Raw genomic sequence first — 25,964 nt, forward strand, 5'->3', positions numbered from 1 at the left:
ATAACAGCTGCAGTGTAGTAGCTGGGTAATGCATAAGCCATAACCGTGACTCTCACTGCGGCATCTGTTAGATGGCTATGCAATGTGACACGCCTTACTACAAGCATGTGTCTCGAAATGCAACTTTTCCTTCTAAGACCACTAGCTTCCAAACTCCAAAGCCGATTTACATTAAATGCGTCAAAATACAAAAAAACATTAATGTATGTACATAGTATTTATTTTATAAAAACATTCAAATACATACACACCGAGCACAGCCAAGACTACTTCACCCTGACAATTTTGGCAAAGTACATGGGTCCGAAGTTGTTGACCACAGAGGGCAGCACCATCTGGCCGTACTTAACTCCGCAGCCGCGGGCGAACCAGAAGGCGCCGTAGAAGGGTCGCATGGCCTGCGTCATGTCCTTCACCACCACTTGCACATCCGTGTCCTCCCAGAGCATCTTCAGCGCCATGTGCACCACGCCGTCGTTCTGAACCGGAGATAGAGTACACGTGGAGTAGACGACCGTGCCGCCCGGGCGAACCGCCTCCACTGCCCGCCTGTCGGTACAGCGGTCAGGTCGGGTCAGGTCAGGTCACCAGACAGCCATGTGGGATCGCCTCTACGTCGGTACAGCGGTCAGGTCAGGTCAGATCAGGTCAGGCCAGGTCAGGTCTCCAGACAGCCGGGTCGGACCGCTTCCACCGCCCGCCTGTCGGTACAGCGGCCAGGTCAGGTCAGGTCAGGCTGGGTCAGGTCAGGTCACCAGACAGCCAGGTCGGATCGCCTCTACGTCGGTACAGCGGTCAGGTCGGGTCGGGTCTGGTAGGGTCACCAGACAGCCAGGTCGGATCGCCTCTACGTCGGTACAGCGGTCAGGTCGGGTCGGGTCAGCACAGCCGGGAAGGTGCAGTTAGCAGGCAACAGGCTATGACAGTTTACCATGCAGTTAGGCAGGTAAATGCCAGTAAATATATACACTCACACCAGCATGGTGAGCAATGAAGAGTAAAGAAGGAGAAAAAAGAACAGCGAGGTTCTTTCACGATTCAACTGACTAATGAATACTGAGCAGCAAATGCAACATAGGACAAAGCGCAAAACTACACCTTTTGGAACGATCGGTAATAAGTGACGGATCGAATTTGGAAAGTGACTACCGAATGTGGCAGACTACCGAACGGCTGCATATCCAAACTGTTAACAGCTGGGCTACTCGCGCAGACGAACTACTAGTGCAGCCCGATTTATGATAGATGGCGGTGCGCATCACGAGGATATGGTGAACGAGACTGCAGGCATAGGGCACAGACATTCATGCAATATAAGTCATCTCACAGTCTAAGCTTAGCATGCCTACGTTGTGTCGGAAGAAGGTTTAGCAGTTATAAGTAGGTCGCATGCCTCCTTTCCCATACCAAGCAATGAACGATACCTCGTATGCGCTGATAATTACTAAGGAACACCCGTCGTGGCCCAGGTACAGATATTGCAGAAATAACACTTCCTGGGTCACCGTCAACCATACCCAACACATGTGAGATGCATTCCAAACACAGCTATAAACAAAACAATCAGGTAACTCATTTGAACAAGAGTGAGGAGGCACCTACGAAACTGTGAATTTCATGAGCAATGATTAATTAAAATGAGCCGGCTAGACAATCCTGGCGGGTCGATCATTCACGAAGCTAAAATGGGGTGATCCAGATGATATGACCCATGTGATCTCACCTGAGCAGGTCCGTCTGCAGCTGCGGGATCTGGATCCTCTCCCGGGACCGACTGATGGCGAACAGGTTGTTCTCCTCCTCCGCCAGCACGTGTCGGTCGGAGAAACAAGGCGCGTCCACCAGCACCTGGCGAGAGAGGCCACCTCCGGTCACGGCAGGTCACAGAAAGTCCCAGCAGATAGGCTACATCACATCAGGTTAGGTCATACCAGGTCGTGTCGGCTCTTTCAGCCAGCTGCTAGTCACGGAGTTGTATTGTATTGTATTGTATGTATGTATGTATGTATGTATGTATGTATAAGAGCGATCCACATTTCAAATGCGTGTCGATTTCTGCTCAATTGGGTTTTGTGGCGCCCAATAGCAGTGGAATTCGGCGGACAGCACAATCAGGCCAGGTCACGTCGGGTCAGGTCATGAGCCTCTTGAAACGAAATAGGTACCTAGACCTACTACCTACGCAGGAAAATTGCGTTAACTTTAATTCTCTTGCACTTGAAACTTACTCGAAAACTTTACAATGACTACTAACGTACAAATTCTACAGAGCAGCTGGATGCCTGCGTTAGGAGGTTGAAGCAGGATAATTCGCTGCCTTGATAAAGTTTCTAAGCAAATGTATTATTTGCCGATTGTACAAAGCTTAAAGCTATGTATGTTAGTGCTGAGGGCTTCTCGCGCTGCTTCGTTGTCCTGTGCTGATGATGGTGCAGCACTGTGTTTTAGAAGCAATCTTAACTCGAACGAACAGTCAGGCTTGGAACGTAAAGACAGCAGAGACGTTGGGAGACACGGGTCATGCAACGCCGGATTGAAAGTGTTGGCCGGCATCGAAGGGGTAGCAATGTTCAGAGTTGCAGCACTGGTCGATATCATTGACAGTTATCAAAAATCAAATGTTAAGGAGAACTGGGCACTTTGGCTATTATTCAGCAACTAAATTGTTCACTTAGTACCAGCCGTTACCGTTAGCGACACAACTCCTTTCAGCCGCAGGGCAGTCACCCAAGCTACTCAGCTGCGAGAATGACTCATCAAAGACTCTGGGAATGCGAGCGGGTTTGCTGTGCGCTCATTATGCCAGCAGTTGGTTGAACACAACCAAAATAAAACGGTACGCAGCTGCAGCGGCCCTGCTGCTGCGAATCAATATCCCTGCATTTTCAATCTTTGTGCGAACCACAAAGTTGCTAAAGTCGCTTGATGTTCCATCTGAACACGAGCATCGACAGCCTCTGGACTAATTTTGGGAAGACAATTGAGATGCGACAGAGTTGGACGGATGCGACGCTCTCCGAGAAGAGGTGAATGACCACCTCACGAGGGAGGGTAACTGAGGAAAAACACTCCCCTCCCCACAGAAGTCGGAAGACGGGAGCGGGGCGGGGTGGAGCGGTGGGGAGCGAACACCTGTGTCAGTCGCCGGTCGCGGTGGGCCCGTCGCTCGGCCGGCCGCCGCGGCATACAGCGGAGAGGGGCGGGCGCCGTCGTACTGGCCGGGCAGGGACGTCAGCGAACCGGAGGGATGAGTTGGGTACGGCCGAGGGTGTGGTGAGCACGTGGGAAGTGATGTGAGGACTGTGACAGGTGGAACGCGATAGTTGAATCATCAGCCGGGCGTGACGGACGCCAGGAGAAGTGTCGCACACCAAACGCTGCACGCAACCCGTCGCCAGCGTCTTCAAGGAGCCGGCCTCAATATTCTAGTGACTGAATGCATGGCAATACCCGCCCATGAGTCTGTCAATTTTGTGCTGGCCTACGTGCCCAAAACAGTCGCCTGCTCGGTGACTCCTAAAGCCGACTGATCACCATCGTATTAGGACATTCCTGATGACTCCCGAGTTTACGATCACGGTAGCTCGTTGACTCGAGTCGATGGGATGGCTGCAGACAACCGACTGAGCTCTGACTCCTCGCGGTCAGCCGTGTCACCGGCTGCCCTGCGCTGGGCCAGCGCGACACGGCGTTTGGACGAGTTCCTATTCCGGTACAAGGCGGCGATGGAGCTGGCGCCGTACCTCTCCGGACCAGGTGGGTGTGTGACATGTTACACAGTATTGACATATTACTCTCGTACTTTAATTGAACAGTACTTGCCCATTAGAGAGGAGGTAGTGAAGGCATTTGGGGGTTCTTAAGTACAGAAAATAATATTGGTAAACGGTACCTGTTGATGATCGCATGAGCTCTTCATCAGCTAGAAATGCAGATGTTTTATTTTATGGATGCGTATAGGTTGTACGATGTTCATTCCTATATCATTGAATGAACCGAATGCAGTTGAAACAGAATGGTACATCTATGACCTGTCATGGATGTCAGTCACTGAGTAAGTAGGTACTGAAGGTTTTCACCAAAACAACAGCACAACATCTTTCAAGTAAGATTTGACATGCAAGCACTAACTACAGCTCTGTGTGTCATGCAATCTGGATCAGACATATTGCCAATGCAAAAAATTAAGCAACTCCGACTTCCGAGTCCCGAAGGATTAAGGAAAAGTGACAAATATGCACCATCGACCACAACTGCAGTACAGAACCAGTCATCCTATTAAGAGGTGATAAATTTACACGGTCAGTCGATCCCTATGGCACCCATTTCACAACAGACCGATAAAACAAATATCTGACATAACCTTGTCACAGCTTACGTGCAAATATCCCATGTGAAACTGGGGATTCATACAGCTGCCGCACCTTCGACTTACACTTCCGCTGACCTTCCGTATCAGTGATAAAGCTCCATTACGACCTCTGCCTATCATCCTATCGCGGCGCCGTGACCGCGAGCGGCCAGCAAGGTAAATCACGTGACCAACCGACCCTGGTCACTGGGAATACACCACGTGCCGCTACCTGCTGATCTGTCGGCCGGTAAATCACGTGACATACCGCCAACCCTGGTCAGTGGGAACGAGCCACGTGCCGCCAATAATCTGACCCGGTTTAGCTGAGCGGCCGTCAATCATATGTGGGCCATAACCATATACCTACCTACGTAATACAAGTTCCGAGCGACTAACATACCCTACAACACTAGCACACAAAAAATACTCTTCGAAGGTAATAGCAGATTTGAACATGCGGAGCATCAATATTTAACCCTCGCATGTGTGCGGCGTTTGCCAGCTTCTAATGTGTAGGGGGGGGGGGGGGTCGGTTGGACCCCCCTTGCCGTTTGGCCCCTGATCGAGCTAGCGCTTCGCGGAAAAAACGAGCGTGTTGCCCGTGACGAGAGGAAGCCGATGATACCCAATTTTAAGGTCCTAGGTCATTGGTTGACCTTCCAGGTCAGGTCAATGACCCAAAGTCGGGAAAATCGGGACCTGTTAGAAAGTCGTAAAGTGTGGCTGATAAGGGGTTTTTCGAGGTGCTGATCACAAATATCGTGTTAGTTTTGATCACAGATGATGTCTTGAAGCATTTGGACCAGGTCGGGTCAGGTCAGGTCAGGTCAACCAGTAGGCGTCGTGACGGGTATTCGTAGTACGTGTCAACCGCCTCTGACAGCTTCGTAACATGTTACGAAGTCACCAAAACTACTTCGTAAATGTTCAAATGGTTGCTAAACTCGAATTCAGCTCCAAAGACTAGCCTAGAAACATGTAAAACTCGAAAAAGTGAACCGAGGTCACCCGAGGTCACCAAAGGTCAATGACCTGACCTGACCTTCAGGTGACCTTGCCACACACGGGAGTAACATCAAATCACATGTTTGAACGTTTGAAACCACGAAAAGCTTGCAAACACGCGGCTAGTGCGAGCCGACATACGCGAAATCGCGATTCCGGCCAAACATGGTCTCGGAAAAGAGGTCACAGGTCAAAGGTCATTTGGGTCAGGGTCATGAAATTTTCAGGGTAGGTGTAAAATCGATCAATGCGAGGGTACTGAAAGTTTCGTCGCGATCGGCCGCTTTTTACGCGAGTTATTCGCGAAAAACCATGCGGGGAGGTCCATCCGACCCCCCCTACACATGCGAGGGTTAAGATCTCCAGCAAAAACATACTTATCAAACTGAGAAATAACACAAACCCCTGATTCGTTGCCGCCACCACAACGCATGTAGCGCACCCTAATGAGAACGGAATAAATCACCATACCAGGCAATCAACAACATCGAATAAAAACGGAATGAAACTCCTACACAAATCATCCGCTCATCCCATCCACGAAAAAGAGGAGTGAAAAGAACGCGAAAGGGAGAGAGAGCACTCTCTGCGTTCCATTGCCAACTTCGCCCTACGCCACCTTCGTCATGAAGCACCTGGCTTATCTATTCAAATACCTACCCTTCGGAACATTGTCATAACACTACAAAATAACACTACGGCGGTGCCGGATTTCGGGTTCGATTCCCGGTTCCGCCCGTTCCGCGGGCGTCGTCCCCGGCTGTGTGGGGTAGGCTCCCACTTCAGCCGTAGCCTGGGGGTGGGGAAAACAAGGACCGGGAGGAGCAGGAGCCCTCCTGGGAGCCAATAGCCCGAATTGGGAGCCAATAGCCCGTTGGAGGGAGGTCTGAATAAAAAAAAAACACCAAACACTTGTATGCAGTGATGGAGCTAGCATCCCGTGGTCCTGTGAACTCTGATCGAATGCGTGCTACAAACATGCTGAACGGTCATACGGGTCATACATAAGTTTTTCTTTTTGCCATGAACGAGATGGCCTTGATCGAAAATCACGAGCCAGCCTTTTTCTTGCCAGGTAAATTTCCTAAATTTCCTAGCAATCAGAGCAGTATACATAATTTTGTAGATCCGAATGGGCTAAATTAATTTACTCTAGGACTGGGGAGCTAAATAAACATTTACTCTGGGATGTGGGTGGGTGGTGGGTGGGAGAAAGATAAGGTGATAAAGGTAGGAGGCCCGGAAAATTATAGCAAGAACAAAATCAGCACAGTAAATCTATGGAACAAAGCTCAAGATCACGAAAAACGCATGTAACATCAATACCGGACGTCAAATAGGGTAAGCTCCTCAATAGGCTGCGCTGAATACATCTCATTGTCATTAAACGTTGTCTTTGTACCCTTAAAACAGTCCTCCTGCTCCCTATTCGTTAAACTGGTAGGCGATTGACGGCCATCTTGGCTTCCTTTCAGACGGCGAGTTTCCGTGGCGATCGACATCGGAAGCGCAGACTCAGCACGATCACCAGCAGCAACAGCAGCAGGAGCAGGCGGCGCTGCACAGTCGGCTGACGCAGCAGGCGCAGCTGATCGCGCACTACCGGCACGAGCTGGTGCCGCGGCTGCGCGGAGACATCACGCGGTTGCGCTCGGAGAGCAGCGCGCTGCTGTGCCGACTGCGACACGCCGAGCGACAGCTGGCCATGAAGGAGCAGCACGCGGCGCTGCTGGAGCAGCAGCGGCACGAGCTGCGCGCGCAGCTCGATAGCGGCCGGCTGGACGTGCCGGCGCTGGTGGTCAGCATGCGCAGCACGCTCTCCCAGCTGGAGGCGAGTCTGGCGCAGTCGCACGAGGAGTGCTGCCGGCTGTTCGCCGACGTCTCCATGCTGAAGACGGAGAAGGCGCTGGTGAGTCGCGAGCTGCACGACACGGAGCGGCGCGCCGAGGCGCTGCAGCGCGACACCCAGCGCCAGAGCGAGGAGCAGGAGCGCCGCGCCGCGCAGCTGGCCGAGCGTTTGGCGCATGCTCAGAGCAGGGCCGACCGACTGGCCGACCAGCTGGCCAGGGCTGAGGGTCAGGCGCGTCTGGAGCGGACTGCGCAGACACACGAACTGCAGCGCGTGCAGGAGGAGAACATCGGTCTCCGGGAACAGATTGACAACCTGTTCGGCATTCTGGCCAAAAAGGACGAGACGGCGTACAAACTCTGCTCCAAGCTGCTCACACTGAAGGAGGCGCGCGACCAGAAGGATACTGAAGCGCTGGAGACGATGGCCAAATACCAGCGCGTCATCGGTAAGGTCCTCGACCAACTCAATGACGTCAACATGGAAAACCTGCTACTCGTCTCCAACCGGCTTCAGCACAACCAACCGCAGCAGTACAAGATGCTGCTCGAGAGCCTCAAGTTCAAAATCTACCTGGAGACGGAGAACGCCGGCATGACGCAGGAGGCCAACCGACTGCGCTACGAGAACTCGTACCTGAAACAGGCCAACCGGCAGCTGACCGAGGAACTGCAGGACGTGCGCCTGCGCCTGCTGCCCCAGGAGCTGCGCGAGGAGCGGGTCGAGCTGCGCGACGGCCGGCTGACGCGCGCGCGCCGCGCTTCTCACACGCAGACGGAGCCGGAGAAGCGCGCGCCGTCGCCCACCGCCGACTCACCGGTACCGGCCGACTTCCCCACGCCCGAGACGTCCTCCCAGTCGTCCGTATCACTGAGCTCACTGCCGGAGAGCCAGCAGCGCGCGCCGCCGCCGGTGGCCGTGCAGGCGGGCGGCCGGCCGCGGCGACAGAGGCGACGAGACACGGCTGGAGGACGGCGGAGGGTCGTCACATGGGGTCAACTGCTGGAGGCTGAGCCTGAGGATGCCGCCGCCGATCGCCTGGACACGGCAGCGGTGACACAGATGATCCAGCTGGCCGCCGCGCAGAGCACCGAGCTGGAGCAGCTCGGGCACAGCGTGGAGCTGTCGGACGAGGACTGAGCTAGCCGCGAGGGAAGGTGACGCCCACAACTCGACCGTTGTACTATACTGTACTATACTGGCACTGATTAGGATTCGTGAGGTTGGATAATTTTTATATCCAAGACATCTGAAGCTCACGAGAAGAAAATTGAAGAGATTTACGATGGATCAAAGATACCTAGCTAAAAACAAAACAAAATCGAGTCCGCTGAAAAGTACAGCTATGTATGAACGATGAGCACGCGCCAAGGGGCTGACTCATGCGTGTTTTTGAGCTGCCAACAGCCCCATTTGGGCAGACTGATAAGTGATTTCCACAGCTGTGCCGGGTGCCCACGTTTAAGCACGAACACAAAGAACACCTGATTTGACGGCCTCCCTACAAGGCAATGCTTGAACAGCGCTGGAGGCAGAATTTCTGAGCTAATACGCCTCCTGGGGCAAGTTATCAAATTACAATTGTCGATGATCATTCCACAGAAGAGTCAAGAGATGTTTGAATATCGGATAGGGATGCTTACGTGGTACGATAGTAAAGATATTGTACGGATTTTCAAACGGCGACGCCAAAAACTTTATTTCCAGTTCATCATTTTTGAAGCCCACCTTTCCTAACCCTCCGTGTGTCGCCAGCCTTAGCCGAAACATTCGTCAGTCTGTGCCGCCAACCTATCTCGTGATACCCGCTAGTCTGCCAGGTGACACGGGCACTTATGAGGCAGGTTCGCATCTGGCGACAGCAAGGCAGCCAAGTGGTTAGTAATGGCAGCCGACCAGGATCAGCCCGACGGGGCGCCAGCTGTGACAACCGACACGCGACGGCCGGTCACAGGGGGGGGGGGGGGAGGGAGGTCAGGCAGAGGGCACAGCACGGGCAAGTCAAACGGCAGGAGTGGAAACAGCGAGAGAGGCTGCTATTTGCATATCTTTTGTCAACCGGGGTTGGGAGATATTGTTAACGGCAAGTTTTATGTGTAGAGAGAATGATAAGCCGCTTTATGCGCGGCTTATGTGACTTGGCAATCAATGTCACGCTACGAGAATGATTGATAATATAATTGCAACAGCGAAAGTTCGTGATTTCGTTGTGCTGAAGTTCGTGATTCTGTACGATTTATCGGATTTCAGGCGGTGGAACTGACAATTTTTAGTTATGTAGAAAAATCGGTGATGACAAATCAGACAATGGGGACTTTGGAATCACGTTATTTCAGCTCAACTAAAGAAGCTTCAGAAATCATACACTGTCACAGGCCACAGCGCTGAAAATTATTTGTGGATAATGTTCCTCATCACGCATAAGTGCATTTCAAAATAGAAAAAAGCACGACCCTTTATTATATTGAACACAGACACAGTGAGATTGGGTCCAGCAGCAGCCAGACTTCACCTCTCACCCATCCGCTCCACGAGAACTCCCTCTCACCAGTCCCCTGTCCCCGCCGCAGCGTACCCACCTTATCATACTGCTCCTTGTCCTGGAGGCGGCGTCCGTCCATTTTGGTCACCTTCACCTCACAGGGCCACCGGTCGGCCTCGGGCAGGTAGTCGAGCAGCACTTGTTTGAGCCGACGCACCCGACCCGCCTGGACGTCGTTACACACCAGTGACGCTGCCGGAACGACAGGCGAGCGGTCAGGTCATAGGGATAGGTGCTTTGCGGGCGGTTTTTGCTTCTTTAGCATTTTACCGGCCTCAATCGAGCATTGAGAATAGTTTTATGTGCAAATAGAGGGCCAGTATGCATTGGAACTCCATGCCTGGTACCTAGTCAATTATCTCGTTAGTCAAAAAGCAAGTGCCGTGAGGAGTGGATCCTAATCGTATGCCAGGATATGGCACGTTCGTTTAGTACCAAGCACTGTGTGTGTGTGTGTCTGAGGCGTTTATGCAGAAAAACATCGAACACTTGTACAGGGCACATGAAAAACACCACACAGACCAAGCTTACCCACCGACAGCGATCCTCTAGAATTTCAAGGTGTGCCTGTTATTACAAACCCCTTCCCCACCCCTCACCCACCAGCCCCATCCGATGCCAGCCCTGCGCTCAGGTGACTCAGTCTCAGCTCCCTCCCACACTCACACTAACCTGGCCGCAGTGTCTGCAGGATAGCCAGTGCCTTCCCACCGGGCGCCGCGCACAGGTCCAGGACAGAGTCCCCTGGCTGTACGTCCAGCGCCAGTACAGGCAGCAGAGACGCCGCGTCCATCGGGTAGTAGTCTGCAGCGAAACGCACGCCACGGTAAGAGACGGTGGATGGGTGAAGGGATAGTGCATGAGAACCGATATGCCATTCACAAATAATCAATAAAATAATTACTAAAATCGAGGTGCCAAACTACCTATGACGAACAAAACACCGCTGGTATTCAAATGATTTCCCGAAGACTTTTGAAAAAAAAAACTGATCGATTTCCTCGTAAAACATGCTGCACAAGACCGTATCGAAGACGAGTATTCTGCACATTTCTGGCTATTGGTAACAGCAACCAGCCAGCACAATCTACGCCCTAACAGTCCATGGATTGGCTTGCATTCTATCATATAGCATGTCGGTTTGGCCAGATAGTTGCCAACGAACAGCACATCTTCTGACAATAGTCGGGCCGCCTGATGGCGCTACTAGTCACCCCCACAAACTCGGCTAGAGCACTGCATACAATCACATGCAGACAGACACCCAGAGGCCGCTTCTGCCCCTTTCCTTTGCGCTATGACGCACCTTTGGCCCCCGAGCCGGAGGTCTGCGGGTGAGGGAAGCGAGAGATGTCTCCGGCCGGGTAACTGAAGAGCCTCAGCGTCTCTGGGATGGTAATCGGTCCGTCCCGATCCACGGCCACTCGCAGACTGCCGTCCTCCTGGGGACGGAGGGACGGGAGGGCAGAGGGAATCTGGTCAGGTAGCTGTGAGAGCAGGAGAAATCATGGACTTGAATGAATCATCATACCTACATACTGAAGAAAACGGTCGACTAATTATATTTCATGAAAAACGGTTAACACATTGCATAACTTTTTCACTGGTAACTCAATGCGCAAAACGTCACCCAATGATTTGGTTTATTACTGTAAACAAAGTATGCAAAACATTAAAGAATGGTCATTCTGAAAAGATTTGCCCTATAAAAACAAACTCCCTTACGAGCAAAATCACTCGATGAGAGCCTATCCGAGCAACACTTAACAGCCCATCCAAAGAGGTTCTAACCTGCGCGAACTGGAAGTAGTCGCCCTCCTCCAGCCAGTCATCATCTCCGTGCAGCTGACTGGCCGGCACGTAGTCGTGCAGAACGGCGGAGGATACGTCTGTGGGCTCCAGGACCCGCAGCCGACCGGCCGCGTCTGCCTCCTCCTCAGGAGCGGAGGCAGAGGTGGCAGAGGTGGGAGAGGAGTGAGGAGAGGGAGTAGATGGGGTTTGGTCGACCGTGGAGCCAGACAATCGCAGCCGAGAGATCTGACTGCGCAGCTCTGCCGTAAGGTCGATACTTCCAGTCTCCTGTGGATGGGGTGACGAAACTTGTTTGCAACGAGTGGACTACACAGTAGTTTATCGCAAAACGAGTCGCCAGTCGTTAAAAATTGATGATCAAACATGAAATTTACCGTTTATCTCGTTAATTTTTTCTCAGAAAATATCAGAGAAGCACCTATGTATATGTGATTTCACGCTTCGCACGATCATAAAGTACAAGGCTACTCAGACCTCCAATGGACCTCTGTGTCGTCAAATATCTGGGCGACGATCATTGCTTTGAATATATGACGCACAACACAGCACTTTTCAGGCTGGAGTCTGCCGAAATCGCATTCCGGCATTCACCCTTTTCATACCACTCTCTAGCCCCTTCCTGCTGCCCCCACTGACCGTCAGCCGGTCGCACGTGCCGGCTACGTCGCCGAAGTGGTTGACCAGAGCGGCCGGCTTGGAGCGACACAGCAGAGCCAGCCGCATCGAGCGCCAGCGCGCGCCGTAAGTCTCCGGGTAGAAGTGGTCAAAGTGCTTCATTGCCAGCGCTGGCCCCGTCTGCCGGCGCTTCAAATTCGCCTGTCGGTAACAGACACTCGTTCAAATACATTTTGCAACATAGCTATTGATAAAAAATACATCAAACCAGTGAAGAAATATGAATCTTAATTTAACTTCATTTGTTTTCAATGGATTCATTTCTCATTACCTTATATCATCTGTGGGCTGTGGCAACAATTTTATTAGAGTTAACTTAACCCTCGCATGTGTAGGGGGGGTCGGATGGACCCCCTCCATGGTTTTTCGCGAATAACTCGCGTAAAAAGCGGCCGATCGCGACGAAACTTTCAGTACCCTCGCATTGATCAATTTTACACCTACCCTGAAAATTTCATGACCCTGACCCAAATGACCTTTGACCTGTGACCTCTTTTCCGAGACCATGTTTGGCCGGAATCGCGATTTCGCGTATGTCGGCTCGCACTAGCCGCGTGTTTGCAAGCTTTTCGTGGTTTCAAACGTTCAAACATGTGATTTGATGTTACTCCCGTGTGTGTCAAGGTCACCTGAAGGTCAGGTCAGGTCATTGACCTTTGGTGACCTCGGGTGACCTCGGGTCACTTTTTCGAGTTTTACATGTTTCTAGGCTAGTTTTTGGAGCTGAATTCGAATTTAGCAACCATTTGAACATTTACGAAGTAGTTTTGGTGACTTCGTAACATGTTACGAAGCTGTCAGAGGCGGTTGACACGTACTACGAATACCCGTCACGACGCCTACTGGTTGACCTGACCTGACCTGACCCGACCTGGTCTAAATGCTTCAAGACATCATCTGTGATCAAAACTAACACGATATTCGTGATCAGCACCCCGAAAAACCCCTTAGCAGCCACACTTTACGACTTTCTAACAGGTCCCGATTTTCCCGACTTTGGGTCATTGACCTGACCTGGAAGGTCAACCAATGACCTAGGACCTTAAAATTGGGTATCATCGGATTCCTCTCGTCACGGGCAACACGCTCGTTTTTTCCGCGAAGCTCTAGCTCGATCAGGGGCCAAACGGCAAGGGGGGGTCCAACCGACCCCCCCCCCCCTACACATTAGAAGCTGGCAAACGCCGCACACATGCGAGGGTTAACTCCAAGCAGCACTTTAAAAAATTCCCATCAGTTTATGATTTTTTTTTGTATTAGTATATAAAATGTTCAAATGCCAAACTGATTATGAAAAGCATGTTATACAATGTATTTTGACCTCCTGATTTCATATCTGATAATTATTCATTCGGGAAATAAGTATCAAAGCACCTGTAAAATATTTACAGTTACCACAAACTGTTACCACACTCCACACACACAACCGCACATTCCAGCTTCCGGCCTTGGTATTTGCCATCTGTCACCAAGTTTGAGTGCAAATATGTTCCCTTCAGATGCTAGGTATTCAACTGTGAATAATGACATTGACATTGTCATAATATTCTCAAGGCTTAGCAGTGCCGAAGGCAATGTCTTAGGAGAGATTACAAGTAATGCCCGTCACTGGCACTGACATTGACATTGACACTGGCACGGGCACTGGCAGACACTGGCAGACTGAGTCAAATATTTTTAGGTTAAGTGGTTGTGTATCTGGCTTCAAGCCAAAGCATAGCCTTGGTTCATAATATAAAGTTTGTCGTAACACATACACTAGGTTTATCAAATCCTCAACAAACCAGCTGCTGAACCATGCAAGTTTGAAGTCCAAACTGAAAAAACTGTTGGACAGATGACAAGTGAAGCAAAGCTTGCAAACCAATAATGCCTAGATGAACTCACTAACTGCTCAGCAGCTCAGTGATGTAAAGTGAAATCTTCAAAATGGAAATATCATATCTGAAATGGACAAATTATTACAGATTTAGGAGCATTTTAGTGAAAAAAACATCTTAATTTCACATTATATTGACATACCCAGTGATCCGCTTTTTTGCTCTTCCATCTTCGGCTTAACAAACTGCTTTCTTGGCAACACCTTCCACAAAGTTTAGGTGAGAATAATATGCAGCGGTTCATTGTTATCACATATCCTAACGCAATTAATCACAATACCGTATTGGTATACACCGGTAAATGGTAATTATTATTGATATCAATATCGTATAAAGACAAGTCAGGAGGGATGCCGCGCCAAGCTGTCCATCTTTCATCTCAACTGCGCCACAAATGACGCCAGATTTTGCGTAGCCATCAGCTAACTTTTATCAAGAGTTTTTCTTAGTTCTGCATCACGTAAGTTTCCTTGACTTGGTTTCCCTGATGTTTTCATCAGTTTTCTTAAAAAATACAAAACCAAAATTAAATTTTTGATCATCTTCGCCTTAACACAAAGACGTATCAAATTGTCTATTAACTATGACCAACAAAAATATTTGCGCTTTATATGGTATTGCGGCACAGCCTGCTTGCAGCTTGCAGGTAATGGGCTAGTGCCATCTAGCGACAGGAATAGCGGTACGGGATGTTGTCCGCTCGGTCTTCGCCGCTTGGTCACGGTAGATCAAGTATTAATAATACGTACTAGGTCACCCTCCCGCGCCTACCGGCGCTAATTGTAATCGTCGTTTGAACATCTATATAGAAATCCCTGCCCGTCCCGTCCAAAATCCCGTCCATAATGCCCGCTTTCTCTCTCTCTCTCTCTCTCTCTCTCTCTCTCTCTCTCTCTCTCTCTCTCTCTCTCTCTCTCTCTCTCTCTCTCTCTCTCTCTCTCTCTCTCTCTCTCTCTCTCTCTCTCTCTCTCTCTCTCTCTCTCTCTCTCTCTCTCTCTCTCTCTCTCTCTCTCTCTCTCTCTCTCTCTCTCTCTCTCTCTCTCTCTCTCTCTCTCTCTTTTCCTTTCCCTTTCTCACTCCCATCTGCCTCCAACCCTCTTCCCTCCCTCCTCTCCGCTCTCTGACTTTGTCGATCACTGATCCAATCGTATGCTTACTTACCCCTCACCATCCGTCTCTCTCCCTCCTCTCCCCGTCTCCTTCATCGCACTTTTTCGCTCCTCCCTCCCTCCCTCCCTCGATTTCCTCCCCTCCCCTCCACTCCCTCCCTTCCCCTCCTCTCCCCTCCACTCCAATCCCCTCTTGGTACTGAAAAAGTACTGGCTAGTGGCTTCTTCCCCGCCCGCGTTGCAGATACATATACGTTTTTATGTCCCAGTTCAAGACGCTATACGCATATTGGTACGCTCGTAATACTAAACATGATCGCTATTTTTTCAGTATTTTGTGGAATTCTGTAACTAACCTATCCCAAATCTGAGTGACGCCTTCCTCCCTCTGCACCCCCCCCCCCGCGACCCACCACTCACGATCGATAATGTTTTCAGTGCTAAAGATTATATGCCTGCTCTGTTTCCGTTTCCGTCTTCCCTCTCTGCCTTTGTCTCTGTATCTGTCTCGTCTCGTATTCCATCCCCATCTCCGTCCCAGCTCCCGTCCCAGCTCCCATTCCCGCTCCCGCTCTCTTTCTCCGTCCCCGTCTTCATCTCCCTCCCGCTGACCGCTTCATCTCCGTCTCCGCCTCTGTCTCTGTCTCGTCGCTGTCTCTGTATCTGTCTGGTCTCCGATTCCGTCGCCGTCTCCGTCCCCGTTCCCGCGCTCCAGCTCCCGCTCTTTGTCTCCGTCTCCATCCCCGCTCCTGCTGGCCGCTACATCTCCGTCTCCGTCTTCGTCTCCGTCCTGTCCCCGTGCCCTTCCCCGTCCCCACTAAACATAATCGATAATCTTGTCAGTATTTTGTGGAATTCTGTAACCAACCTATCCCAAATCTGGATACCTCGCCCCCCCCCCCCCGCCCGCCACTCAGGATCGGTAATGTAGTTATTCGTAGCGGCCGGGTGCTGCAACTAAGCTGTAAGTGCATTTTAAAAACGTCTTTCGGCTCCATTCTCTGTACTTGTTCTCTCACCGACTCAATCATTTGCTCACTTAGTCACTTACCCTTCCCTCTCCCTCCATCATTTCTTTAACCATCCAAATACCATTTACCCTTCCCATGTCTGTATCATGCCGCATTCCCGCTGTCCGGCAGCGGCCGCTCTGACGGCACCGCAGTTACCGCACCAACCCCTCCGCCCGCTCGCCCCACACTGCGCCGCCGCCGGCCCGTGACTGCGGCCGGTCGGTCACGTGGGGACCGCAGCGACCTCTACGGGGTCGCGACCCTAGCGGTCGGGTACAACAACTAAAGATTAAAAAACGTCCCGAGCTGGGATCGAACCAGCGACCCACACCACAGAAGTCCACTACTCTACCAACCGACCCATCAAGGACGCAAACATTATCGATTTGAATAAGCCGTGGTACTCTGCACGGCTTGATGACATGGTCTGGTGCGTATTGCGGCGTTTTACGGCGAAGTGGTTGAGAGCAAATTTGGTTTTAAAGGAAGGTTATACGCCATGTTTCTTGACCAAATTTTCAGAACAACAGGGCAAAAGCAAGACAGTACGCTGGAATTGGTTGTCCAGCGGTGACATAAACGTTTTATGATCGGCGATCGCCGGTCGTGTGAGCTGACGTCACGCAGACAGTCAGCGCCATCTCTGGAGCGTCGGGCGACATAGCCGAGGGGCCGAGTTTGGCTATTTGGGGGGTGCGAATGCGATTAAAAATGTGCCGCGCACATAGCCACGATCGAGAGCTGTCGATTGGTGGTTGAATTGTGTCTGTAGGTAGTGTGTGTCGACCGTGATAGGGAAAAAACTGAAACGCTTCACGTATTATTTATTGTCGACGATTAAGTAGCCATTCTTTGATTCTTCCATAATCATAAGTGTTAAACCCATGCCCGCTAGGAGGGGGGTGGAACACGCCCTCCACCCTCCTCTGACTCGGCTCCTGGACCACGTAGCGACTAGCGACACGCGGTAGGCGCCGACCCCCACCAAACACGATTTGGCAGCACTGTAATGGCGTCTGCTGGGCGTGAAGTTTTCCCTTCACCATAGGGTTTACACACAAACTGGTCAAAGTTTGAGCCAGGATATACTAGTCTAAAAATGCAAAAAACGAACAAATTTTGGCATCAATAGATTCAGCATTTCATCGTGTGCCTCAAACCGTCCATCATTTGGCCTCAAAGGAGGTAAAAATTGTTCAAAATCGAAGTTGAAAAGGTGCTTTCTGAGCACATAATCTGGTAGCAATCACGTGACCTGCTATAAGCAGCTTATCGATAATTTACAAACATAATTATTAATATGCTGCTTTAACCCTCGCCGGCCGAGGGGGGGGGGCGGGTGCCGCCCCCCCCCCATAGGGTTTTTTCGCGATAGCTCCGAACACGCTGGCAATAGAGAGCTGAAACTTGGCATACCTGACCTTTGATCCAAGCCGCATCTTTTGACACCAACCGCATTTTTGGGTCAGGTCAGGTCACTGACCTATGACGTCATAAGTGAACCTCTGCACGGTCTTCAGATGTCGCAACTTCGCAACACCCTCACTGCCAGAGGAGATGTCACAGGGAAATGAAACTTGCAGGATCTAGTATCCATTATGAGTCTCACAACTTGTATATCTCGGATTTTTCCTAAAGGTCATATGAGGTCAGGTTATTTTCGTGACCTCACCATTATAAGTCAATGGGGAAAAATTCAAACTGCTATTCTGGCGCCGGGAACGATCTCCAACTATCTCAAGCACACAGAATCGTGATTTGATGCACTCCTTGCAAGGTTAGATGCGTCACTTTTGCAATGTTGACCTTGCGTGACGTCATTTATGACGTCATCAAGGTCATACTAGTTTTTCGTCAATAACTCTTGATCAAATTGAGCTAGCGAGTCGGGAAAGCCACCAATGGACTCAGGAAGACCTGCCGAATCGAATGATATGCGACATGACCCCTTTCGACCAACTTCGTGACCTTAGGGTGCTGACCTGACCTTGACCTGAGGTCAACACCCAAAGTTGACCTGACCCGAACAAAAAGTATGTCATTCGACGCGCCTGAGCGAGGCGAACACGATGCTGCCAAAATCGCGGCTCTGCGGCCATTTTTTGCGAAGCTATTCACCAAAAACTGAACCGTACCTTGGGGCACGTGACCTGACCTCAGAGGTCACCGGTTGACCTAGGACCTTAAAATCGGGTACCAATCTCTGCGTCTCGTAACGGCGCACACGCTCGTTTTTTCCGCGACGCGCTAGCTCCACCAGGGGCGAAACGGCGAGGGGGGGGGGTCGTACCCGCCCCCCCCCCCTCGGCCGGCGCGTATGTAGAAAACCAATAGGTCCGGCGAGGGTTAAACAACATTAATTTTTTTTTCATACCTTTTTATTAACACAATTCACATAAAACACAAACAAAAATAAGCCTAAAACATTTTTGTGCTCCCATCGGCGACCCGCCTGGCCAGGCCGGGACGGTGTCAATCCGTGACATGTGCCGTCCCGGCCCCGGGGAGAGCTGTGGGATCCCTCCCCAGCCGGGGAGATCTGATGGCTACCTCCCCGGCGCTCCAGGCGGGCCGCCAGCCCCCGCCCGCACCGCCCGGCAAGCAGCCCCGGGCGGTGCCCCCTAACCACCGACCGGGCGAGCGAAGCGTCGACCCGTGTAGGTCGGCGCTCCGCACGCCCGGCCGGCCGACCGGCCCCTCACAGGAGGGGCCAGTCCCGGGTTGGCCCGGATGGGTCATAGGGGCGGGGGCTTGTAGCGCGCACATCGTTTTCCACTAACACTTTTTATAACAAACACCATATGCATACACACAAAGGACAGTCATTTTAACATTGTGTATCATCGACATTCGACACCTGACATTTGCCCCTTCCCCCCTTCCCATCGTAGAAAAAAATGTACACATCATGTTGCACTACGCAAACATCGTGATACACAACAATAATTAGTCACAAAGTGTTTGTTTCATATCCTAAGGCGGTTACCTTTCTACACGCTCCGCTAAAGCGCAAAACAACGAGCCCCAGGTATCGTTGAATTGCGTTTCTCGATCATTTATTTTATAAGCATACCTTTCTACTTTAAGATAGTTGTACAGGTAAGTGACGAATGTGGGCTCAGATAAGTGACTATTGCATTCCCTCTTATACCATATAAACTGTTTTCCCAATGAAAGAATAGTATTGATGCGCTTGCAGACCGCGGAATCGTTGTGCTCAAAACCGGTGACTACGGCTTTGTATGTAATATTGCGCCCGTTGAATAACTCACCAATACTGCTCCAAAAAGCCCTTACTCGGTGGCAATGCCAGAATAAATGTCCAATTGTTTCCACCTGGTGACAGTACGTACATCGATCCGTGTCTTTGATGTTACAAGTAAAAAGAAGTTTGTTTGTTGGTAAAATTCTTTTTATGCATCTGTAATTAAACCATTTTAGATTAACATCTTCAACAGCGTAATGCAATCGTGCGTAAATAGCAGGCCAATTCAGCCGCCTTCCACCTTCAAGCTCTGTTTCCCACTTTGTGTGCGATTTTTCACCCCGAGTAGTATCTAATACTTGTTCTAATAACTTGGAGTATGCCCATCTTGCTGGTTTAGATGAATTTTGCAACTGTTCTATAGATGTTGTATTGACACTTCTCTGAAGGTTTCGTATTTTATTGCTCCAAGCGGTTGGCACTGCGTTTTTTATTGCCGCTGAAACCATTGGGTGCACGCCAAATTTTTGTGAAATTTCATTGACTGTCATCAATTCTTTCTTTCGTAAGTTACATATATCTGCTAGTCTAATGATACCTTTTTCTATTAGATGTTTTCTGTTGATATTGGCATTGCTTTCTATGTTCAAATCTTTGTTCGCCCATAATATGCTATTTTGCAATTGATCTGTGGCACTAAGATTCGCTCCGTTAATGTTATTCCATGCAATGCACGTTTCCTCCCAAAAAGTATTCTTTACCGTGTTTTTTATGTACTTTGCATTTGTATTGCAATGAAACAGCGCTATGTCGTCATTTAGAAAAAACATTGGGGTCACCAGGCCTTTCCACTTAGCATCGTGGCTTTTATCTAGGAGTCTTTTTATCCAGGTAACCTTTAAACTCTGTGCCTGAAGTGCTAAGTCTGGCACCTTTAGACCGCCACCTTTATATTTACTTTTTAATGTCATACGTTTGACTTTATCTTTCTTTCCGCCCCATATGAATTTGAACATGAGCTTTTCTACTTCTTTTATAAATGGTTTTGGAGGAGCTGGAAGCACTGTCATAACATAAACCAGCTGAGATATCAATTCGGTTTTCAAAAGGTGAACGCGCCCGTATGGAGTAAGACCGCGACCTATCCATGGCGCTAGTTTATCCTTCATTATGACAAATTTCTCATTATAATTTATTTCTGAAATGTTAATATTCGGGTTGTTAGATACCTTCACGCCCAATAAATTAACCCATTAGTGCCCAACTTATTTTTAGTCAAAATTTCAAACTTTTTTGCACAAAATACTAGCTTCTTTATCGAGTGTATTAGCTTAGGATGATTTTCTTGTTTTTTATCCCCCCCAATTTGTCGCCAGGGGGGTCAATAAATATATGGCTATGGGCACCTGGGTAGTCGAAATATTGCCACAAAGCGCAATTCAAAAGAAACTTTTGAGAACCAATGTATATTCTTAGATGTGTATGCTGATAGGCACTTGCCACTACCAACATGTGAACATATTATGAGATCAGGCGAATGATCGTGATGATTGATAGTGTCAGCGGTCAACAATCAATTACGATGATGAGTCAATGCACTACCTGACTCACAAACATCGAAGTGCATTGGACAGTGACACAGCTTACAGCAAACGCTGAAAACAAAACATCCCTCCGGGATCTAGACGGCGCTTGCAAACTTTCACCCATCTCACCGTATCCAACAGTGTTGGCCCAACTAGCCCAAATTTCCCCATGGTGTACAGCATGTTCTTACTCTCAGGTCGCATGGAACGGCACGAAGCACGCCACGCACAGCGGCACCTGGCACTTGCGACAGGCGGTCTTCGGGTGGCTCTTGCACTTTCCCTCCTTGTTTGCACACGTTCCCTGCTTGGCAAGAGGAACGACCAGGTGGTTGATACCATCGTAGCGGATGCTGGCTGGGACGCGATGCTGACTCGACGCGGAACTTGGACGTCCAGATGGTGGCTTCGTCGTCTCTGCCAGGTGATACCGGACGATGGCTCGGATGAAGTTGATCTGATTCTCGCCTGGATGATGCTGACGGTAGAGCAGCCAGGCGTTCTGCATCGCGGCCCCCAGAAGCCAGCAGAAGATGCACCACCAGAACTTCTTCTGTCGGATCGCGATGCGGTACGCGCCGATGTTCTGGTCCATGCGGTCGGTACCGCCCATGGCGCAGTTGTAGTCCTGAATCATCTGTGGCTGAGCTACCTTGATCCTCTTCTTCTCTCGTCGCGACCATCTTTGAACTTCAGCCACAGTTCGGGACGAGCTTACCGTAGATGCTACGGTCACCACGCTGTTATCCTTCCACCTGACGAGGTTGATGCCCTGCTTCGTTTCCACGGCGACAGAGGTGTCTCCCCTGGGAGCCTTCTTCATCGCTGCCACCGAGCTCAGCGGACATCCTCGGAGGCGGTTCTGGCGGATGGTTCCCGTGTGCCCGATTCCCTCCTCCTTCAGCGCCATCATCAGAGGAAGGCTGGTGAAGAGGTTGTCCGTAAAGATGTGCAGTGCGTCCATGCGCATCTCCTTCGGCATTCTGTCTATGAGGATCTTCACTGCTGATCCACATTTCCCGAAGGCGGCCTCATAGTCTGGACGCTGAGCAGTTCCGCTGGCACCTTGGTACACTTCGAAGGTCAGTAGATACCCATCTGGGCTGTTAAGGCACCACGCCTTGAACCCAAACCGTATGGGCTTCCCTCTCAGGAACTGTTTGCACCCGTGACGGCCATAGTAGGGAATCATGCTCTCATCCACGTCCAGTTCTGTGGAAGATGGCGGTCTCTGAAAAGCTCGCAAGAACTTGTCTTGCATGCTGTTGAAGAGAGGTCGCAGCTTGGCCATCTTGTCACTGGGGTCGAGACGCTGGTTGTCAGCGAAGTGGAGGACCGAAAGGATGTCGTCAAAGCGGTTCCTCGAGATGATCCGGGAGACGAATTCCACGTGCAGGTCAGGGTCTGTCGACCAGAAGGCCCGGCGGTTCGGCACGTTGTGGTATCCCGAGAAGTACAGGATCGCCATGACAGCCTTCAGCTCGGCGATGGAGGGCTCCTGGACATTCTTCCCTCTCCACTGGATATATCGGCGTGTCTCCTGAAGGAGTTGCGCATAGAACTCGTCATCCAAGAAGAAGCTCAGTACTTCAACGGGTGTCTTGTTCGAAAAGTTCACCTGTGGGTATGGGCAAGCTTCCTCTCGCTCCTTCAGAAATGAAGCGACCTCTCGTTTGCCCCACCTGTGGCTGGTTGGGGCGACCGATTCAGCAGCTTCGTCGTCAGAACCGTCCTCTTGGCCGACGAGTTCAGCATCTGCTTGCAGCAGGTTGCGGTTGAGGTTGTCGATGGTACCGCCTCCGTCCTCGTCTCCCGAGTCGGCGTCGCTGTCCTCACGCACGTTAGGAGGACACAGGAAGACAGTGGCCGGACTCTCGCCACTCTCATCAACTTCATCCAGGAGATCAATCAGCTTTCCAAACCTGGAAAATGATAGCAGACTGCAACGCACATTTTCGACCACCCAAACGCCCATGGCCATAAATATATTGACCCGTACAGAAGAGCGTCATGCTGCGGCAAATCTTCAACGAGGCTATTTTATTCGTTTCAGGGGTCTTAAGGGCAGTTCAAAGAAACATGTCTGTGAAATTTATTGAATTAGAACAGCTAAATAACTAAATACACTCACCGGCGTTTTTTCGGCATGTTGACGTAGTTTCGCGACTGTCAAGCAGAACAGAGAAAATGGCGCAGCAGCAGCAACCGCACATCAAGTCCTTTAAAAATGCTTATTTATATATGGGGCGTATATACTTTCATGAAAAACACCCACACTTTTGAGGAAAAAATTCATAAATTTGCGAAATATATATATGGCTATGGGCACTAATGGGTTAATGGGTGTCGTTGGCCACTGGATATTAAATTGCGTGCAAATCGGCTTTCTTAAATGCCCGTTCCTACCCAACCATAGAGCTTGTGATTTATGCCGGTTCAATTTCAGCCCAGATGCTGTTTCGAAGTCCTCCAAGGTATCCATACATTTATTTAGAGATAGCTCAGATCCATCCATGATAATCGTTAAGTCGTCAGCGTAGCTAGATACTTTAACGTTTGCTCCGTTAATTGTCAGTCCTTTAATTGCATTTTCTTTACGAATTCTCTCTAGAAGTGGTTCAAAGCATATGATGAATAAGAGACAACTCAAAGGGCATCCCTGTCTAAGGCCTCGCTCAATTTTATACGGGCTTGACAATTTACCGTTTATTTGCACATTTGCCTGACATGATGTATCCTGCCCACCATTGTAAATAATATCAATCCATCTACAAAAGTCTCTTCCAAACCCAAATCGTTTCAATGTCTTTTTCATGTAAGACCAATCAACGCTATCGTAAGCCTTTTCTTGGTCACATGCTAGTAGGATTGCAGGAATATTTTTGTTTTTACATGCCTGCATGACGTCAAGTATTAATCGAATGTTTTCACCTATGTATCTCCCTTTCAGGAATCCAGTCTGATCTACATTTATTATGTTCGGTGCAGCATTAGCTAGTCTTGTGGCTAGCAGCTTTGTTATGATTTTGTAAAATGTATTCAGGAGACTAATAGGCCTTAAGTTTTCGATTCTTCTTGGATCTTTGTTCTTTTTGGGTATCAAAACTGTGACACTCTTCTTAAGATTTGACGGCATTACTCCGGAACTAAAAATTTCTTTACATGTAGCGAATACTAATGTTTTCAGCTCTGACCAAAATACTTTGTAAAATTCTCCAGTGTAACCTGATGGCCCAGGAGAGGTATTATTTTTTAATGAAAAAACTGTTCGGGTCAGCTCTTCCATCGTAATGTCTGCATCGCATGTTTGTCTATCATGTTGTGTTACTTGACTTAACCCTTCTGTAAAGTCAATTCGTGACTCATTCCTAATACGGCGTTCAAATAGCGTTTCGAAGTACCTTTTTCCTTCCTCCAACATTTCCTCGGTTTTGTTAGTAATGGTACTCTGGTTGCCCTCATTTATATACATTTCTCTCGTAATGTTTTTGGGGAAATTTCGCTTAGTTATTCCGTGGAAATATTTTGAACCCTTCTCTGCGAATGCCCTCCAGCGCACTTTATTCCAATATATTCCTTTTTCTGTTTGATCAGAAATAATTTCATCTCTCTTCCTTCGCAGTTCGTCACACTCGCCATTCAACGCATTATCACCTTGCTTTTCATTTATTTTTATTTCAATTTCTTTGAGTTCGTTCAAACAAATACGTTTCTTGGTTGCAACGTACTTTATGATTTCTCCCCTTAAAACACAAAGCGTCGTCTCCAACAATATTGTACTGGAGGAGGCACTTTGTTCGTTTGAACTAATTACTTCAGGTATTCTGTTTTGGATCAATGATACAAATTGATCGTCTTTCAAAAGATCATTATTAAATTTCCAATATCCTTTTCCTACGTCAACATTGGAAATATTTATCGACAAAGTAATTAACTTGTGATCTGTTAGGTATCCGTCTACAATCTTTGCGCTTGGCCTCTTTTCAGTGTACATTAAAGTTTCGCTCACGAGGAAAAAATCTATGCGTGATCTACTAGTCGGGTTATTTCGGATAAAGGTGTACTCCTCCTTTACTGGATTGATTTCACGCCAAATATCGATTAAGTTCTTTTCAGACATCAGGCTTAGGATGACTTCTTTGTTTCTATTATTATTTGCTACAATCCTTGCTGAACTTCGTCTATCTTTTCCCAAGTCGAAGCAGAAATTAAAGTCACCTCCTACAACAATGGTGCTATCGTCGTAATCATTTAGTTTCGCGCAAAAATCTTCTAGCATGCTTGGGTTATCGTGATTTGGCGCATAAACGTTCCCTATCGTCATCCTAGCACCATTGAATTCGGCGTTGAGGATAATGTAGCGACCATTATCGTCACTAAAAACATTGCTAAAAACGATGCCAGAGTTTGGTCGTGCTAGTATTCCCACGCCTCTGCTGTTTTTCTCTCCATGAGCGAAATATCCACTGCCTCCCCATTGATTTAACCACATCTGGGCGTCTGATTCTGATGAATGCGTTTCTTGAAGAAGAATAATATCTATTGCTTTCTGTTTAAACCAGGTAAAAAATTTACGCCGTTTTGGCATTTTTCGTTGAGCGCAGCCTCGTAGCCCGTTTACGTTGAGTGACGCTATTTTAAGCTTAGGAGACACAAACATTTCCTAAATTTAGCATTCCACGGTCTGCAAGCGCATCGTTGCTCCATTCGTGAAATTCATAGATGGAGTGCAATGTAATACTATTTCGATAATATTTTGAGTTTTGACCCGTAATGCTCCCGCAGAACCCTCCCATCCCCCCTCCCACTGGACGCAGCGTGCGCACGCTGTGCCAACGAGCCGGCACCGATCGCCCGCAGCCGCACCGCCGGCCGGCCGCCAGATGGCGTTTTTTTTCGCGTGAAAAAAAATCAGCATACGCATTATTTAAACG

At 49.4% G+C, this 25,964-nt stretch overlaps 3 protein-coding genes across 4 annotated transcripts; 1 reads left to right on the forward strand and 2 right to left on the reverse strand.

The window, feature by feature from the left end:
* Positions 1–205: 205 nt before the first annotated feature.
* On the reverse strand, positions 206–14,503 carry LOC122371303 (5-methylcytosine rRNA methyltransferase NSUN4-like). 2 transcript variants are annotated; one of them, XM_043347516.1, is made up of 8 exons: positions 14,260–14,503; positions 12,199–12,378; positions 11,542–11,829; positions 11,057–11,192; positions 10,423–10,554; positions 9,788–9,942; positions 1,724–1,848; positions 206–549 (listed from the first exon to the last, which is right to left on the reverse strand). In XM_043347516.1, the coding sequence occupies exons 1-8, from the start codon at positions 14,359–14,361 to the stop codon at positions 267–269; spliced, it is 1,401 nt and encodes a 466-aa protein (XP_043203451.1). In that variant the 5' UTR covers positions 14,362–14,503; the 3' UTR covers positions 206–266. The 2 variants fall into 2 exon arrangements, with proteins under 2 accessions (XP_043203451.1, XP_043203452.1); XM_043347517.1 differs by lacking the exon at positions 14,260–14,503 and adding an exon at positions 14,125–14,225.
* LOC122371302 (centrosomal protein of 83 kDa-like) lies at positions 6,455–9,402 on the forward strand. The gene is made up of 2 exons (XM_043347515.1): positions 6,455–6,700; positions 6,835–9,402. The coding sequence occupies exon 2, from the start codon at positions 7,065–7,067 to the stop codon at positions 8,346–8,348; it is 1,284 nt and encodes a 427-aa protein (XP_043203450.1). The 5' UTR covers positions 6,455–6,700; positions 6,835–7,064; the 3' UTR covers positions 8,349–9,402.
* Positions 14,504–19,212: 4,709 nt separating the features above from the next.
* On the reverse strand, positions 19,213–23,320 carry LOC122371304 (piggyBac transposable element-derived protein 3-like). The gene is made up of 2 exons (XM_043347519.1): positions 23,162–23,320; positions 19,213–22,952 (listed from the first exon to the last, which is right to left on the reverse strand). The coding sequence occupies exons 1-2, from the start codon at positions 23,176–23,178 to the stop codon at positions 21,224–21,226; spliced, it is 1,746 nt and encodes a 581-aa protein (XP_043203454.1). The 5' UTR covers positions 23,179–23,320; the 3' UTR covers positions 19,213–21,223.
* Positions 23,321–25,964: the final 2,644 nt, after the last annotated feature.

Source organism: Amphibalanus amphitrite, unplaced genomic scaffold, assembly GCF_019059575.1.
Source record: "Amphibalanus amphitrite isolate SeventyFive unplaced genomic scaffold, NRLGWU_Aamphi_draft 001230F_arrow, whole genome shotgun sequence".
In the NCBI taxonomy this organism is placed as follows: Eukaryota; Metazoa; Arthropoda; class Thecostraca; order Balanomorpha; family Balanidae; genus Amphibalanus; species Amphibalanus amphitrite.